Source organism: Salvelinus namaycush, chromosome 19 (genome assembly GCF_016432855.1).
Source record: "Salvelinus namaycush isolate Seneca chromosome 19, SaNama_1.0, whole genome shotgun sequence".
NCBI lineage: Eukaryota > Metazoa > Chordata > Actinopteri > Salmoniformes > Salmonidae > Salvelinus > Salvelinus namaycush.
The window spans coordinates 35,482,959-35,501,694 of record NC_052325.1 but is presented as its reverse complement, the minus strand read 5'-3'; the positions used below and the strand labels follow the sequence as shown (position 1 = coordinate 35,501,694).

Sequence of the window (18,736 nt, the reverse complement as noted above, 5' to 3'; positions counted from 1 at the left end):
GGCTGGTCCTGGCTGGACGGCTCTGGCTGGTCCTGGCTGGACGGCTCTGGCTGGTCCTGGCTGGACGGCTCTGGCTGGTCCTGGCTGGACGGCTCATAACAGACGGACAGCTCTGACGGCTCGGGACAGACGAACAGCTTTGACGGTGCTGTGCAGGCAGACAGTTCATACAGCGCTGGGCAGGCAGACAGCTCAGACACTGGCTGCGCTGGAGAGGAGGAAGGCTCTGACAGCGCTGGACAGGTGGGAGCAGCTGGAGAGAGAACCCGGAGAGACAGCCTGGTACGGGGGGCTGCCACCGGTGGACTGGTACGTGGAGGTGGCACCGGGTATACCGGACCGTGAAGGAGGACACGCGCTCTTGAGCACCGAGCCTGCCCAACCTTACCAGGTTGAATGGTCCCCGTAGCCCTGCCAGTGCGGCGAGGTGGAATAGCCCGCACTGGGCTATGCTGGCGAACCGGGGACACCATTCGTAAGGCTGGTGCCATGTATGCCGGCCCGAGGAGACGCACTGGAGGCCAGATGCGTTGGGCCGGCTTCATGACATCCGGCTCGATGCCCAATCTAGCCCTACCAGTGCGGCGAGGTGGAATAGCCCGCACTGGACTAAGCACGCGTACTGGGGACACCGTGCGCTTTACCGCATAACACGGTGTCTGACCAGTACGACGCCCTCTCACTCCACGGTAAGCACGGGGAGTTGGCTCAGGTATCCTACCCGGCTTTGCCACACTCCTCGTGTGCCCCCCCCCAAGAAATTTTGGGGTCTGACTCTCGGGCTCCCAACCGCGTCGCCGCGCTGCCTCCTCATACCAGCGCCTCTCTGCCTTCGCTGCCTCCAGCTCCGCCTTGGGACGGCGATATTCCCCTGGCTGAGCCCAGGGTCCTTTGCCGTCCAGGATCTCCTCCCAAGTCCAGGAGTCCTGGGTTTTTTCCCACTGCTGTCGCCGCGCTTCTCCACTCCGCTTGGTCCTAGATTGGTGGGTGGTTCTGTAACGATCGTCGTAATCCTCCTCCTCGGACGAGGAGGAGAGGCGAGAAGGATCAGACCAATATGCAGAGTGGTTAGTGTCCATGATTATTTAATGAAAACAGACTGAACACTTAACATACAAAAACAACAAACGTGACAAACCGCAAACAGTCCCGTGTGGTGCTAACACAGACACGCGATACAACCACCCACAAAACACACGTGAAACCCCGGCTACCTTAGTATGATTCTCAATCAGGGACAAACGATCTACAGCTGCCTCTGATTGAGAATCATACCAGGCCGAACACAAAACCCCAACATAGAAAAACACACATAGACAACCCACCCCAACTCACGCCCTGACCAACTAAATAAATAAAAGAAAAAGGAACAATAGGTCAGGAACGTGACAATAGTGTAGAGTCATCAGCATACATAGACACAGAGGCTTTATTCAGAGCCAATGACAGGTCATTAGTAACGATTGAAAAAAGTAAGGTTCCTAGACAGCTGCCCTGGGGAATGCCTGACTCTACATGGATTATTTTGGAAAGGCTTCCATTAAAGAGCACCCTCTGTGTTCTGTTAGACAGGTAACTCTCGATCCACAATATAGCAGGGAATGTAAAGCTATAACACATGTTTTTTCAGCGGCAGATTATGGCAAAAACTGCACTGAAGTCTAACAAAACAGCTCCCACAATTTTGATATCAATTTCTTTCAGCCAATCATGAGTCATTTGTGTAAGTGCCGGACATGTTGAATAAGCTTGTTGAAAATCTGTTTATTGTGAAATAGCATTGTATTGGGTCAAACACCATTTTTTCCCAAAGTTTACTGAGGGTTGGTAACAGGCTGATTGGACTGCTGTTTGAGCCAGTAAAAGGTGCTTTGCTATTCTTAGGTAGCAAAATTACTTTTACTTTCCTCCAGGCCTGAGGGCACACACTTTCCTGTAGGCCTGGATTGAAGAAATGGCAAATAGGAGTGGCAGTATCGTCCGCTATCATCCTCAGTAATTTACCATCCAAGTTGTCATGAGATGTGCTAAATTATATTTAAAAATATATATCTCTTTCTGGTACTCCTGAAATTCTCTTTGGTGCCTAACATTTTTAAAGTGGGGATCAGTGTGTGTACCGTATGTGTTTGTGGGATGCTCATGGGCAAACGTCAAGGGTATCATAGGTCAAGCTATACAATACAGTATTCTGTACTTATTCACAAGTTTATGGTCAACATACTTTATTTTATGCCGATGTAGTATATAGTAGCCTTTACTTGCTTTTTGCCATACCATAGAAAACTTGCAATCCATTTTTTTTTATCTAGGCAAGTCAGTTAAGAACTAATTCTTATTTACAATGACGGCCTACAGTGGGTTAACTGCCTTGTTCAGGGGCAGAACGACAGATTTTTACCTTGTCAGCTTGGGGATTCAATCCAGCAACCTTTTGATTACTGGCCCAATGCTCTAACCGCTAGGCTACCTGCCACCCCAAACTGTTACATATTCAGGAAAATATAGTCCTTTTGAATTTTATATTATATGTATGTTGTTTTGAGATATTCTGTTTATTGGTAAAGGAAATGTAATATTTGTTAATGCCAAACTGTTTAACGGTCAAATGACTAATACAAACATTTTGTAATGAATCTTTGGAAGACATTTTGTATCCTTTTTTTATTTGTATTTACTTAATAAAATTAAATATTTGTATATACCATCTTAACATTTTTTTGTAGTTTTATGTTATAAACACAGTTAATAATAAACTGATGACAGTTCAGTATAACGTTATAAGCAAGCTTTATGTTCATGACAGAAATATGTATACTGTATAGCTTCCTTCAAACTGACCTCATACAGAAACACACAACTAATACAGCATACACTTCAAAAATTCACAAACACAAATATTACATTAAAATGGACACCAAAGAAAGAGAAAATACTGTTCAATCCAGTGTTGTACGTCCCATTTTAGCATGCAGCATTCCAGTGAGTGTGGGAGTGACAGAACACGGCACATGGATATTATAAGGTGTGTGAGTGAGTTAGGGGGGACAACTCAGGGAGGGATTTCTGGGGAAATGAAACTTACACCTTTACATAATGACAGCAGCAGCTCCTATCCCCAGCTCATTGCACTCTAACCCCGAGACACAGGGCCAGGCCTGCCATCCTACACAGCTACCACTGGACTGACCTGACCCAATCTGAAAGATGGGGCCTTGGACCCTGCTGCTTCTGCACCTACCCCTGGGTAGGCTCTGTTTTTTTGAATGGGGTCTCTGGGGGGAAATGAAGGGGAAGGCGATATCTAGTCAGTTGCACAACTGAATGCATTCAACGAAATTTGGCTTCCGCATTCTTCCCAACCCCTCAATTGATTTTCATTGATTGTTTGGGTCATGCATTTTACTTTCTGGTGAGGACTGCAGTATTTAATGTAGGATGTTCCTCTTGCAAGTTGCAACTCTTGAAGGAGGGCTGTATAATGTACTGTATATTGACACACAGCTTCCCTTATCTACAGTATCTTATCTTCATTTTTTTTATTATTTGAAGAAAAACCTTTCTGTAAATGTTTGATGTGTTTTCGTTTGCATTGTCTCTGGTACTAATATTTTGCTCTGCTAAAATGTCTCTCTCTCTGGCTGTCCTGTTCTGTGTCTGTCAATCATTTTGGATGTTTTTTGTGTCTGTCTCACTCTGTCTGTCTGCCTGTCTGTGTGTATCTTCCAGTGGTGTCCATGCTCCCAGCCCCTACCAACGTGTCCATTGTCTCCTTCAACCTGGAGCACACTCTGACCTGGCTGCCAGGTCCAGGGACTCCTGACAACACATATTTCACAGTTCAGAGCCTCAGGTTAGCTCACACTTACACTTCAGTCCCATGCTTTCATTTAGCTTATCCTTATACGTAGCTGCTGAAGAAGCACTTTCTTTTCAGGTTGTCTTCCAGGATGATCCAATGCTTTCGTTTCGTCTGGTTAGTTGGTCAAGGCCAATACTGAATCACTGCAATTGTGCAATGTAGAGCAGTGTAGATATCATCATCAGTGTTGCATTTCCTTAGCTTCTCCCCTCTATTTCTCTCTCTTTTTCTCTCTCAAATCAATTTCAATTCATTTTTATTTGCTTTTTTTCGGCATGACATAACAATGTACATTTTGGCAAAGTGTACTTTGGAAATTGAATGATTCATTAATAATATCAATAACAACATCATGAAAAATTGTCAAGATTGTCACAAACAGGACAATCATTAACAACAATAATCAAGGGTGGGGTATTAGAATATCAAGGGTATTAGAAATGGAAATCAGTAAGTAAATAAATAACTTGAAGATATGTGCAGGTTGGTTTGTCAGACACTGTCCCTCATTTTGGTTACATTTTAGTCAATTAGCAGACTCTCTTATCCAAAGCGACTAGGGTTAAGTGCCTTGCTCAAGGGCACATTGACAGATTTTTCACCTGGTTGGCTCTGAGGATAGCAACCTTTTGATTACTGGCCTAAGGCTCTTAACCGCTCAGCTACCTGACGTCCAGCAATGGGGTGCGCTGCCAACCCACAGCTCTCTGCGTCCTCCCCCTACAGGAAGGGTAGCCTCTTCTCATCAGAGAGGTCTTGGAAATCTTAAATTAGGATTTCAAATTTGGCGAAATGAAACTCTCTAATTGCTTTATATATCTCTCTCCCTCCTCCAGGAAGAACTCATGGCAGCTCGTGAAGGGTTGTGCTAGGTTGAAGACCAGCCAGTCATGTGACCTCACTAACACGTTCAAGGATTCCTTCTATCATTACAAAGCCCGTGTTCAAGCCATCACCACTACTCAGAAGTCCAACTGGTCCCTCTCTACGCTCTTCTACCCCTTGACTGACAGTGAGATGCTTTTACTGTACCTTTTCCCCTCCATTTCAGTCCCCTTTTCTTTTCATTGGAATACCGCGGCTCACTAGACAAAATGCATGTTGAGAATGGTATTTGAGTGAAACGTTGGTCTACTCTTTTTTTATATTAGGAAATGAAAAAATATTGTCCATTCTAGTGGTCCTCGTTACATCATTTACCTGTATAGATTTACCTGTATAGAATCATTCAGTCTTCACCCTAACCTCTGACCCCTGATGTTGCAGCGTTGCTGGGCCCTCCAGTGGTGTCCGTGTCCGGCTGTGGGAACTGCCTGCTCCTGCAGGTAACTCCCCCCACATCCAGGGGCCTGCAGCGCTCCCTGTCCCCCACACAGCTCCTCTACAGGCAGTTCACCTGCAAGGTGCGCCGGACCAGGGATGGATCTCAGGTAGGGCTTGACTTGGTCGTTCAAAATGTGACCCCCAATGGGGTAAGTTGGGGGGGGACTTCTTAGCATATCTCTTTAGCTGACATCTGCTTACAGCTTTGATATTACATTCATTCTGATACCTTGCCCTGTCACGTTGGGTTTGACCTATCAACATCATTTTGAGGTTGTTGTTTTTTACAGTGTAAAGATATGTGAAAGGACGTATACCAAGAAAAGAAAGCAAGTTCTGAGAATGTGGTCAAACCCACACCCGTTATATTTGAATAGAACCTGAGAATAACATCAGGGCATTGATGAGAAAGCAGATCAGTATCTGTCTAATATAAGAATTTAATCATGCACATTTTTCCTCTCTGAGGGTTGTTTATCTTTCACGACTACAGATGTAGATACGTGTGGTTTTTGCCCACACCTTCCTCTCAGGAGCACACAGTCTGGTTTGTGTTCGAGGAAACTGCCTCTTGCTCTGAGAAAAAGTACGCCTACACAGATTCAGGAGGAGGGGTCTCTTCTCCTCATCTCTTTGTCAGTCATCTCATCTCCTTATCTCTAACCCACAGTTATTTGTCAATTCGGTACAGATACAGTGAATAAAATACAAGACAACAATGAATGAACAAATCATTAGTCATAGGACTAATATCTTAATGAAATATTGGTATTATAGCTACACACATGGCTATGAATTAGACCGTTATGGTCAATGATCAATGTGGAGTACTTATCCAAAGCATTACAGCATGGTAAACGGGTCTATAAACATTATATAAACATTGTGACAATGTCTCTGCCTTTTTGTAGTTCAGCATGTGGGTCACCTCCACTGAGAAAACTATGATTGGCTACCTGGAGCCAGGGGCGGAGTATTGCGTGACTGTCACCCCATCTACGAGCTTTAATCCTCACTCTGTCCCCTCTGAGCCCCACTGTGCCTTCACCAGCCCTACTGCTGCCAACACAGGTACAGTACCAGGGCCTAACAGCACAGCTAAAAGACCACACAGTGTCGTACAACATAGCAATACAGCACTGGTAAATCAGTCATACACAACATGCACGGACATTATTTTACATCAGTGTTTACATCTGTTAGCAATTATAGTCCGTAACCCTTGGTGTCTGTCTGTCCCCCAGTGCCTGTGGTTCTGAGTGTACTGTGTGCCTTTAGCCTCCTGGTGGTGCTCCTCTGTGGAATAGTGGTCTACAGTGGTCGCCTGCTCTGTATGCACAAACCTCTCCCCAAAACACTGGTACTATTGGCACTTTATTCAACTGCACAGCAAAATTTGATTGGTAAATTGAACACTGCAGGTGTTGAGAACTCAGCATACGTGAGAACTCCTTCAATACTGTTGGAAAATGATTCCTGGTGAAACTGGTTGAGAGAATGCCAAGAGTTTGCAAAGCTGTCATCAAGGCAAAGGGTGGCTCCTTTGAAGAATCTCAAAAATAAAATATCTTTTGATTTGTTTAACACTTTTTTGGTTACTACATGATTCCATGTATTATTTCCTAGTTTTGATGTCTTCACTATTATTCCACATTTAGAAAATAGTAAAAAATAAAGAAAAATCCTGGAATGAGTAGGTGTGTCCAAACTTTTGACTGGTACTGTATGTAAATCATTTTCTAATCTTTTTTATTTCTGATACATTTTCAAACATTTCTAAAAACCTGTTTTCCCTTTTTCATTATGGGGCATTGTGTGTAGATTGAGGATTGTTTTATTTAATACATTTTTAAATAAGGCTGTAATGTAACAAAACATGGAACAAGTCAAGGGATCTGAATACTTTCCAAATGCACTGTAATTCATAAGGCCTGATTTTGAGAGCCTAGTTTTATCCTACAGTTGCCTTAAAGTCATGGTTTACAGGCAAAATCAGGCCTGCAAGTCACATTATGCTGGCTTGCAAAGTGATGTAATTCCTATTGGAATCCAACCAGAGTGGGGATATCCAACATTTTGAATTTTTATTCACCCACAACCTGCATTCAGGGTTGGGAAGACTAAGATATGCGGCTACCTTAAGAATCTAAACTGGAACTTGCATTTCAGTAACAGGTGCAATAAATCCATATAACAGATTGGATTACCTTCGAAAAATGCATGTTATTTATATAAGCATAAGATTAATTAATCAACACATGCAATAGGGCATGCTGGGAAATATGATAATAATGGCTGTGGTTTTGGTTTAACACTGGTTATTAACACCAACATTAGGGTTCTTTTACACAAATGAGTGTTAATGTAACACTTACAGAGTTAATTTAACACCAATATCAACACTTGAAATGTTACAATGAAAAATCAACACTATGTAACACTGATTAATTTGACACCCTGCTTGAACAACAGTATTTTTTAACAGTCTGTTCATAGTAACACAAATTAACACCACATCAACACCACAACTGCTTACACCAGGATATGAACACAGATCATTTTGCTTCTGAAACTTTGCCTGACACCAATTTAATTCAATACAGATTATTATTATTGTTATTTATTCACTCAGGGGGAAGGGAAATTCCATCAACATCATTATAATGCTTTTGATATTGCCTCTTCCATGGCTTAACACCCAACCCATTTTGGCTCTACTCTCTCTGCCTGCAGTCCTCTGTTCCTCTCTGTGGTGGTGGTTAGATGCCCACAGATCCCTAGCCTGACCCCTTCAACCTGCTCGCAGTCCTGCCTGTGGTTGGACCCCCATCACCATGACTTTGTCCCTCCCAGGCCATACACAGGGGAGTAGACATGTCGAGGAAGAAGATGATGATGAAGTCTATGGACTGGTGGTGGTCTCCTCAAGATCAAATACATATTTAATCCACAATTATCCAGTGATAAGATTATAAGAAAACATTGGTTTATATTTCTGTCTGAGTCATGACAAAGTTATATTATTATTTTCTTGTGAATAAAGCTACTTTGGGATTGATTATAACATGTAAAAAAAAAAAGGCATAAGCAAAAACAAAATGTGAAATGTATGTCGATTTTTCTATAAATGTATTGAACTATGTCATATTATGAACTATGTCAAGGTTTTATTATAGACCTGTAATAAAAGGAGGAAATTGAATACTTTTTTATTGCAATTCTTTCTTATTGACACTGAATATAGCGACGCTAGGAAATGCCCAGTGCGTGTCATGTTTTTCGTTTGAACCGTACGTAAGCTTCAGTATTCATGCGCAGCGTAGTTACGCTTACCTCGCAATTCTCAGATCATTCGGAAAGTTAGCTAGACAAACTCTCGAGAGCAGCAACAAGAAAAATATAGCCAACAGAACATTTGAGTGTCGTTGGATTACATTGAAAATCTCTTGGGAAACATGCAATCTACAGTTTTTACTATCTTGTTTGTCAAAGTATGTTTAACTTTACATGGAAATACAGGTCAGTATTTTTCTCTTGGTCTTACCATAGAAGGCATAGCCAACTAACGTGCTGTCAAGCGATTGGCTATGTTTGTAGGTGAAGGTTTTAAACCTCCTTTTGTAGATATTCCTTTATAATTTCACAGTCTATTATACATTTATTTAACACTCTCATACATTCCTCAATCTATTGTATTGGCAATTGTGGGAACGAATGGAAACACTTGACATTTTGTCGTCGTCATTGCTGTAAATATTTGTTTACTTCCTTCTCTATAACGACCAGGAATGGTCTCTGTTACATTTACATACTGATGATATAAATACACATAGGCCTAAGGTTTTATCCAGCAGCATTGCTGAATGGCAGATTTGCTCAAGAGTGTTTATCTCTATGAAGCAGGCTTAATTTCTCTAGTACCTCTTAAAATAGTCTAAGACCTGAAACAGTACTATTTCCCCACACCTGCTGCATGATGTACAGCAGAGTATCCCAACCTTTTTTGGTTACTGTACCACCAACTGAATTTTGCTCTGCCCGGAGTACCCTTGATGTGCCCCCTCATCTAAATTTTACTAGTAAGCCTATGGTCTCATGAGTCTGTTGATGGGCCGAATACCCTCAGGGGTCCTACTACCCCTGGTTGGGAACCACTGGTGTACAGTATATTGTCAGTATGTTCAAATGTATATCTCGGTGCTTTACAGCAGTGTTAGCTGAACTTCCAAGTCCCAGTAACATCAGGATTAACTCTGTCAACATGGGATTAGTGTTGGAGTGGGATGCACCTCAGAACCACGCAGAAAACATAACCTACAGATCAGAGTACAGGTGAGTGGAGACCGTGGTAATATGAAAAACAACACAATGGAGCTAAGTGAGGGTGACACATTGAAATATGAGGAACTTCCTCCTGTGGGTGCTGGGAAAGGGTAGAACTGACACACCTTCAAGTCGACTTTACCAGTAGACTCTCAATGTGTCATACACAGGCATGCTCACACTCTGGCGTGCTCTTTGTACCTACACACGTTCCTACTTTTCTCATACAGTATTGCTCACACTGACACAAACACAGTCAGTATATTTCTAAGAAATGGGTGCAACTATTTCACTCCTATTTCACTTCCACCTCAAAAAGCACATGAAAGAGGATTTTGGCCCCACAATCTATTAGAAACAGCTAAGATTAGCATTCCTGCAACATCATTTTGTTGAAATATAATATAATCTCTGAGAAATTAAGCTAATTGGCTATTTTAATTGATAGGATTCATATTCAATAAATATAGGACGTAACACCTGAGTTGGCACATTTTTCTAACAATGAGGATTCCAAAGAAATTGTCAAAGCCCCCCTGGACCCCCACAGACCCCCCACACCAACAATGAGTATATGGTATCAGTTCTCTATGTCTGACAAGTAGTATGGAGGTGCGGCTCAGAGTATTGTTTCTTCATCCTATGCAATGCAATTGTTTTTTTTATTCACCTGTTCAGAGAAATTTGTCATTGAAGTTGTTAGGTTTTTACAAATTAAATGAAAAGGTGAAATATGTTCAACCCCTTTGTTATGGCAAGCCTAAATATGTTCTGGAGTAAAAATGTGCTTAACATGTCACAAAATAAGTTGCATGGATTCACTCTGTGTGTGTTAATAGTGTTCTCTGTACCCCACACATACAATTATCTGTAAGGTTCCTCAGTCGAGCAGTGGCATTCAAACACAGATTCAACCACATCTACCAGGGTGGTTTACCATGACCTCACAAAGAAGGATGGGTAGATGGGTAAAAATGAAAAAAAGTAGATATTTAATATCCCTTTCATCTTGGTGAAGTTATTCATTACACTTTGGATGGTGTATCAATACACCCAGTCACTACAAAGATAAAGGCGTCCTTCCTAACTCAGTTGCCGGAGAGGAGTGAAACCGCTCAGGGATTTCACCAAGAAAACTGAGGATGGGTCAACAATATTGTAATTACCCTAAAATACTAACCTAAATGACAGAGTGAAAAGAAGTAAGCAAATATTCCGAAACATGTATCCTGTTTGCAAAAAGGCACTAAAGTAAAATGTAAAAATGTGGCAAAGAAATTAACTGTATGTCCTCGGGGGCTCCAGAGTGGTGTAGTGGTCTAAGGCACTGCATCTCAGTGCAAGAGGCATCACTACAGTCCCTGGTTCGAATCCAGGCTGTATCACAACCGACCGTGATTGGGAGTCCCATAGGATAGGACGGCGCACAATTGGCCCAGGCTGTCATTGTTCTTAACTGACTTGCCTAGTTAAATAAAGGTTAAATAAATACAAATATATATAAAGTGTTATGTTTGGGGCAAATCAAAAACATTACTGAGTAACATTCTTCATATTTTCAAGCATGGTGGTTATGGGTATGCTTGTCATCTGCAAGGATTAGAGAGATTTTGGGGATAAAAAGAAACATGATACATCTATAAGCACAGGCAAAGTCCTAGAGCAGTGGTCGCCGACTGGTTGATCACGATCGACTGGTCGATCTTCAAGGCATTCCTAGTCGATCACCAAATATTTCTGTAGAAAAGCCAACGAACGATAAAGGCTTGCGCTCCTTTTTTAAAATTGTGTTGAGTTGTTGCCGGTAGGTGCACTTGATTCAAAAGTCCTGCGCACCGGATAAGCAAAGTGTTCCCATGAGACAAACTACGCCTACCCGGCGGACCGGCAAATCTGTGACTAAATGGAGTGCACCTACTGAGCTGCCCAATCGGATAGCTGAAATTACCGTGGTTACAGAGCTTCCATGACCCTGGCCACAGACAAGTTTAATAGGCTACTAGCCTGCGGAAGATTTAATAACTTTTAAAACCATGACCACAGAGGGACTGTTAACGAATACAGCAAAGAGCTGCTGTTTTGATGAGTGAGTTCGTGTTTAAGTTTATATTCAGCACTGTCACTGTTTTATTCAACACTATTACAAAACGTGCTTCTCCGTACTTCCGCTCGGGCTGCAGCTGCAATGAATGAATAGCCAAGTATTAAAAGCCCTGCGTTTTATTATTATTAGCTGCTCGTCGTGTCGATTTTAATATTAAGGAATATTTAACTTTCTCTGGTCATAGGAACAACATTAATTTGTGCATGAGGCAGATGCGGTGCGCCTCAAGTCTCGTCATCAGGTGGATGTCTGTGTCCCCTCTCTCTGGTCAGTCTCAGCGGAGGAAAGGAAGTTGAGAGCAGGGACCGTGAGAGGCGGTTGGGAAAGATAGTTTCGAACGGTCATCAAAGTCAGAAACTCGGGCGTCTTTCTAGCGCTCCGACTTTTCGACCTGAAGATCACTGACGTCGTGATTTGACCTTGTTGAACATCAGATGCAGGTACCATCAGTCCAGTAAAATAAAAACGCTAATGTTCAATTCATGCTCCACAGTGCCTCACAAGTGCTAAACCAACGGCTCTATTTTGTTATCAAAGCTCGAGTTTTGAACTATAACATGGTCTGATTAACAATATTGGCAGGCCAATCATATAGCCAATATGCTGTGATAATGTATTAGGCCTACTTCCCAAACCTCATTCCTACAAAATTGTTTGTGTGAGGTTAATGTAACAAAAAACATCTGAGCAGTAGATAGATCTCAGCTTGCTTTTTGACTGTGAAAGTGATCTTGACTCAGAAAAGGTTGGTGACTGCTGTCCTAGAAGAAAACCTGGTTCAGTCTGCTTTCCATCAGACACTGGGAGACAAATTCACATTTCAGTGGGACAATAACCTAAAACAAGTCCAAATATACACTGTATTTGCTTACCAAGATGTTCCTGAGTGGCTTAGTCAGAGACACCTTCCAGTCCATGGCAAGACTTGAAAATGGCTGTCTAGCAATGACCAACAACCAACTTGACAGGGCTTGAAGAATAAACAAGTTATAATAATGTGTTTGCTGCCAAAGTTTATTCTAACATGTATTGACTTAGGGGTGTGAATACTTATGTAATTTAGTTATTTCCGTTTTTAATTTATCAATACATTTGCACACAAAAAAATACATATTTTCACTTTGTCATTATCGGGTATTGTAATACATTTTGAATACTCACACTGGGAAATCAGATGTTAGGTACTGTAACACAACAAAATATGGAATAAGTCCAGGGTATGAGTACTTTCTGAAGGCATTTACTAGGTACCATTTACTTGCATTGGATTTGTGCCACAAATGCTAAAAAGTTAGCATTTGAAACAGTAGCCAGGTAAAGAAAACCAAAGCATGGGTTGCTGTCACACCTTGTCCATAAACTGCCTAAAGGGTAAGGAACCCAATATGTCATTTTATTTATTTGGGTGATCTATCCCATTAACATTGAGGGGGGCGGGGTGTGTATATATGTATGTATTTTTAATCATCTAGTAGCAGGAACAGCAACATCTAGTGGTCAGAACCTGGTAATATCAGAATGTAGGAAAGGACATTTCTCAGAAAGAAAAACATTTAATAACAATAAATTCACTGCATTGGATGAAGAAACAATACTCAGAGCTGCAACTGTGTACTTTTTTGTGCTGGGTTTGGTTGAGGGTCTGTCGGTGGCTGTTGACCATTTCTTTGTATTCCCCATGTCTTACTCATTGTTAGAAAAATAGTTTGGCCCAAATTGGATGTTAGGTACTGTATTTATTGGATATTGTATGAACGTTGAAAAGACGTCATTTATAGACGTCTGGGCCAAATCAAGGCTGGTCCAGACCGAACAAAATCTGAACCAAACATAGACTTCTATGATTGGTTCAGATTTGGACCGGACCAAAAACCAATGTCTGTGGAAATCAAGGGCGATCTGGACTTCACCAAAAATAGACGTCCAAAAGGCATCTGCATCGGTCCGTGCTGACTGAGGTGTAGCCTGTTGCCTGAAATCTAATTTATGAATGGCCATTTATGTGGTAAGCCTTCCGTTTGTAAAACACCAAAAAAGGCGTCCGGACAGGACCAAAAAAAGACGTCGGCTCGTGCTTACTGGGGTGTAGCCTACCATGTCGGGCAATGGAATTTTATGAATACCCATCCATGTGGTGGGCCCACCGTTTGTAAAACAGGCCGTTGCCTTTTTGTCCTGATTCCTGTGACTAATCAATTTGGCTATTTAAGCTCTGAATATCAGCTATACAACTTTGAGGAGTTATCGTGAGCCTATTTGCAATGTGTTTTACACAGCGGGAAATGCAGAAGTAAATATATTTTTTCCGCTATGATCAGCTTGTCAAAAATGGTCAGATACAAACTTGAAACCACTGATCATGACAATAGGGTGAAACTCCTCGACAACAGTTGTGATTGTCCATTCCATATCGTTCATTTTACTTTGACCTGTCCTGTTTTTAGGATATGTTGTTTGTTAACATGACAGCGCATTTTTTATTTGATTGGACACCATTTAGGTTATGCTATTTGATCGGAGTAACGTACATGTAAAAAGAGTCTGTCTCATTAAATACATTATCTCAAGCTTGTAGGCTAAAGATAAGGCAGCATACTCTTTCTATCACATCCTATATCTGCTACATGATTTATGTTAGATAATTGTTTTGACTGAACGCTGGTGGAGCGCTGCAGAGATGCGTCTCTCCAACGGCACCCTGGAGAGGCACGCTGGGAATGGACAAGCAAAATAATTTGCACACCTGCCTTTGATAAAGTGGGCACTGATTATCACAGGGCGGCATCAGCGCTCATCTAAAAAACCCATATGCCACTGGTTGAGAGAAATTATCATTGTTTTGGGGCAGAATTATGTAAGGTTTTATGTGTTGTTGTTGGTGCGTCTTGGTCAGTTTAGCTCCGAAAATGCCGCCCTCGTCAATCTGCCGCCATAGGCTAATCCTGCCACCTAATCCTGCCTAATGAGCATCCAACCGTGCTGGTAATAATATTCTACTGCAATAACTATTATGCCATGTTTTGATACAGGGGCTTGGTCAGCAGCTATGAGGTTGTATGTTGGAACACAACAGCCCAAAGCTGTGACTTCACCAGTCATCTACACAAATTTGGAGTGTACTTTTTCCAAGTGAGGGCAGAACGAGAGGGGGACACATCTCGCTGGATGAAGACTGTGCAGTTTGTCATGGATGAACACAGTGAGTTTATACCCATCTCCGTAACAGCTTTGACAGATGTTCAGGGTATGAAAGTGTATTAACATGCACTGTTCAACCAGAGGTTGGGTGAATCCTGGAGCCTGACAGAATTGCCTCTTTAATAGACTAGTCTATGGTTATCAGCTAGCTAGTGTAATTTCTTTAACCCTCTTCATCTGAGAGGTGTTCACTTCCTCTAGGTCACTTCCTTTCAAATATCTCTCTCTACAGCCACACTAGGCCCTCCCGGTGTGACGCTCATCTCCAGTGGGGCTGACATTGAAGTGAGCATCAACGACCCGGTGCTCAGGATCTCTGAGTTCAAAGACGTATACAACCACGCAAAGTTTAACATCACCTTCTGGAAAGAGGGTCAGGAGGAGAAGGTATGGTGACCATTTTACTTTCTATTTTTTCACCAAGGGATCTGATAATGTTAAAACAAAGGAAAACAGACTGTCGCTGGATATTTCACATCTGGTGGTTAACAAGCAGTACTTCATAGTAACGGGAGCCTATAAGGAGTATGAGGTACAGGTTTAAGCAGATTGCGAATTATACCGTGACATGTTTATGGATCTAATAGTAAAGACGTGTCATTTATCATTCAAAATAGTTTTATTACCTTTTTAATTTGGCATGAACACCAGTCATGATGTTTTCATCTTATTGTCAAACAAATCACTTGAAAAAGTAGACTACTTGTGCATGCCCGTCCACTCCAAAATAGTTCCAGTATCCGAACAGTGCACTGTGCGCTTGCGCCATTTGATGAATGGAAAGAGACATCTGTTACAAAACACCCAACAGTTTAATGACAATCGGCGATTATCATTGGGTCTACACTCTTGTAGCCTGAATTAATTGATGCGTCTTGCTGACTGTCCCAGCATGACAAGTGCAGACACGTGGGTGTTTTATTATTTATTTTTTGCCTTGACACAGGTGGGGTTGTTCGTTTTAATTTGGAGTAAACTTATTTTAATATTTACCACTGTGGCAGTACATATGGCATTTTAAACAAATAAAATAATGGTAAAATTAGCATTACTTAGAGCATTACCCCCCCCCCCCCCCCCCAAAAAAAGTTTCACTTTGTTGCTTTTAGGGGGAACCTTCTGGGTTTAGGGTCAGAGCACAAAAACGACTTATCCATCTGCCAATGGTAACTGTTATGACTGTGGGTGGGATAATCTGATGGCGCTGTCGATCCTCACTACTTCTCTATCACCCCCTCAGACCAAAACTACGAATATCACCCCACTGCGTAAAGTGGTCTTGGCGCTGGAGCCATGGACCAGGTACTGTGTTCAGGTCTGGGTGTACACCCAGAGGTTCTCCAAACACAGCCAACCCAGCAATGTTACGTGTGAGAGCACCGCTAAGGGTGAGCCCCATGTCTCTCTCTCTCTTCCTCCCGTTCATCGGTTAAACACAAATGATTAGGATTTGATTAGATTGCTGCCTTCAGTGCTTCTCCAAGTACAAGTCCCCCCTGCTCAACTAAATTCTTCCTCCCTGGTGTCCTTTTTCCAACCCCAACCACTCCTCAGGCAATGACAGGCCTTGGGTGGTAGCCCTGGTGACATTTGTGGTGATGGCTGTGGCAGTGGCCCTGCTGGCCCTGGCCTTCTGGTACTGCTACAGGGTGGTCCGCTTCCTCAGACCCAAGGCCAAGCTGCCTGAACATTTCACAGAGGTCAGTAGTATGACGCATGATCATTGTGTTTTAATGAATAATAGACTGTGTTTCTTTGTGTGTAGCAGTGGAGGGTGATAAAGAGGAGAATGGGTCATAATAATGTTGTTCTCTGTAACACAATTAAGTAGTATTCTATTCTATGCAGTAGCTGTTGGATCCCCCATGCTCCTCCATCCTGGCCATACAGAGCAGCCCCCAGCCTGAGGAGGTGTACCATGAGCTCCGCATCATGCCAGGTGGGGCATAGACAAAGGAGAGCTCTATCTGGTGGTCGGAAGAACGTAATACACACAGACTGGCAGACAACACAGACCGTCTGGCTGTGTTCGAGAGTATCAAAACTGTGAATTGAGACTGACTGACAGATCTACAAATAATATTGAGAAGTTATTTACGATGCAAGGTGATTTGTTGATCAGTCTTTCTTGACCCGCCTTTAAAGTCGGCTGCAATGTTGAACACGTCCAAAGTGGGTGGGGAAGATATGGGTCAAAAATAGGAAGTGAGTAGACCGATGTGAAGAAAAGAGGACAAGGACTGAAATAGACGGCAGAAAAGAGGATGTGTATCTTATTGAGAAATAATAATCTGGATTTAGTGATTTTATTAATGTTGATGAAATGCTAAGAGAGCTACTTACTGTGATGTGTTTATTTATGTGACCTTTAGGCAATATTGATCATTATCATACACATATCATTCATTATGGCCATGCATGGTAAGCCTACACTGGCATTTTTTGGGTATCATGGGTATAGGGCAACGGAAAGAGCAACACCAGGAGGGGAGTATTACATGTTTATGCCTTGATGCACTCTGTGTTTGTGCCTATATGTCTCTGTGTGACTCTGTTTGTGAAGGATATTTAAAGGACCAATGCAGCAATTTTTATCTAAATATCAAATCATTTATGAGTAACAATGAAAACAATCAGAGTAAATTACTTCAATTAAAATAGTTAAAAGGAAACTAATAGCTTTTTATCAAAGAGCAATTTCTTAATCAAGACATTTGCTAGGACTGTCTGGGAGTGCTTTAGGCAAAAACAGAAAATGAACTGTTATTGGCAGAGAGGTTTGGAACTCTTTCTTATTGGTCTATTAACTAATTTACCACATGGTGATGTTACCATGGAAGGCCAAAACTCCATCCGACATAAAAAGGCTGAAATTTCAGACGGTCTTTTCAAACAGCTCTTATACTTAAAGAACATTATCATAATTTTCATAATTTCACAGTATTATTCAAACCTCATAGTGTGGAAATTTAAAACACAGGTAACTCACATTTTTGACTGCATTGGCCCTTTAACAGTTGAATGTACTCTATTAGCACTTGGAAGATGTCGTTTGACATTTGAAGTCATGTTTTATAGACTTTTTACCATTTATATTGTGGGAGACCACACACACACACACAAACAAGTTAAAAATGACTTGCCAAGGGAATAAATATATATTTTTAAATGCTCATAAATGGTTGGTGTTGCCACCTATCATTGGATATTATCAATGCATGTTTACTTAAAGTTGAAATATACTGAACAAAAATATAAACACAACATGCAACAATTTAAAGATTTTACTGAGTTACAGTTCATATATGGAAGTCAGTCAATTTAAATAAATTCATTAGGCCCTAATCTATGGATTTCACATGACTGGGCAGGGGCACAGCCATGGGTGGGCCTGGGAGGGCATAGGCCCACCCACTGGGGAGCCAAGTCCAGCCAATCAGAATTAGTTTTTCCCCACAAAAGGTCTTTATTACGGACATAAATACTCGTCAGTTTGATCAGCTGTCCTGGTGGCTGGTCTCAGATGATCCCGCAGGTGAAGAAGCTGGACGTAGAGGTCCTGGGCTGGCGTGGTATCATGTGGTCTGTGGTTGTGAGGCCGGTTGGACGTACTGCCAAATTCTATAAAACGATGTTAATGGGAGAGAAATGAACATTCAATTCTCTGGCAACAGCTCTGGTGGACATTCCTGCAGTCAGCATGCCAATTGCACATTCCCTCAAAACTTGAGACATCTGTGGCATTGTGTTGTGGGACACAACTGCACATTTTAGAGTGGCCTTTTATTGTACCCAGCACAAGGTGCACCTGTGTAATGATCATGCTGTTTAATCAGCTTCTTGATCAGGTGGATGGATTATCTTGGCAAAGGACAAATGCTCACTAACAGGGATGTAAACAAATTTGTGCACAAAATTTAGAGAAA

At 41.9% G+C, this 18,736-nt stretch overlaps 2 protein-coding genes across 4 annotated transcripts; both read left to right on the top strand.

Moving 5' to 3' along the window:
- Positions 1-3,117: 3,117 nt before the first annotated feature.
- LOC120063814 (interferon alpha/beta receptor 2) lies at positions 3,118-8,385 on the top strand. Of its 2 annotated transcripts, XM_039014125.1 has the most exons (7): positions 3,118-3,247; positions 3,730-3,853; positions 4,699-4,874; positions 5,129-5,292; positions 6,097-6,256; positions 6,430-6,545; positions 7,919-8,385. In XM_039014125.1, the coding sequence occupies exons 1-7, from the start codon at positions 3,208-3,210 to the stop codon at positions 7,946-7,948; spliced, it is 810 nt and encodes a 269-aa protein (XP_038870053.1). In that variant the 5' UTR covers positions 3,118-3,207; the 3' UTR covers positions 7,949-8,385. The 2 variants fall into 2 exon arrangements, with proteins under 2 accessions (XP_038870053.1, XP_038870052.1); XM_039014124.1 differs by lacking the exon at positions 7,919-8,385 and having other exon boundaries at positions 6,430-6,694.
- Positions 8,386-8,497: 112 nt separating this feature from the next.
- Positions 8,498-17,989, top strand: crfb4 (cytokine receptor family member b4). 2 transcript variants are annotated; one of them, XM_039014910.1, is made up of 7 exons: positions 8,498-8,704; positions 9,394-9,517; positions 14,642-14,811; positions 15,043-15,197; positions 16,051-16,198; positions 16,365-16,510; positions 16,662-17,989. In XM_039014910.1, exons 1-7 carry the CDS (start codon positions 8,641-8,643, stop codon positions 16,758-16,760), a joined length of 906 nt encoding a protein of 301 aa, XP_038870838.1. In that variant the 5' UTR covers positions 8,498-8,640; the 3' UTR covers positions 16,761-17,989. The 2 variants fall into 2 exon arrangements, with proteins under 2 accessions (XP_038870838.1, XP_038870839.1); XM_039014911.1 differs by having other exon boundaries at positions 16,659-16,776.
- Positions 17,990-18,736: the final 747 nt, after the last annotated feature.

Coding starts and splice junctions, on each gene's coding strand:
- LOC120063814 (XM_039014124.1), top strand. CDS start 3,208: ATGGGGCCTTGGACCCTGCTGCTTCTGCACCTACCCCTGG. Junction 3,854..4,698: donor TTCACAGTTCAGAGCCTCAG/GTTAGCTCACAC, acceptor TCCCTCCTCCAG/GAAGAACTCATGGCAGCTCG. Junction 5,293..6,096: donor GGACCAGGGATGGATCTCAG/GTAGGGCTTGAC, acceptor GCCTTTTTGTAG/TTCAGCATGTGGGTCACCTC.
- crfb4 (XM_039014910.1), top strand. CDS start 8,641: ATGCAATCTACAGTTTTTACTATCTTGTTTGTCAAAGTATGTTTAACT. Junction 9,518..14,641: donor ACCTACAGATCAGAGTACAG/GTGAGTGGAGAC, acceptor GTTTTGATACAG/GGGCTTGGTCAGCAGCTATG. Junction 16,199..16,364: donor GTGTGAGAGCACCGCTAAGG/GTGAGCCCCATG, acceptor ACCACTCCTCAG/GCAATGACAGGCCTTGGGTG.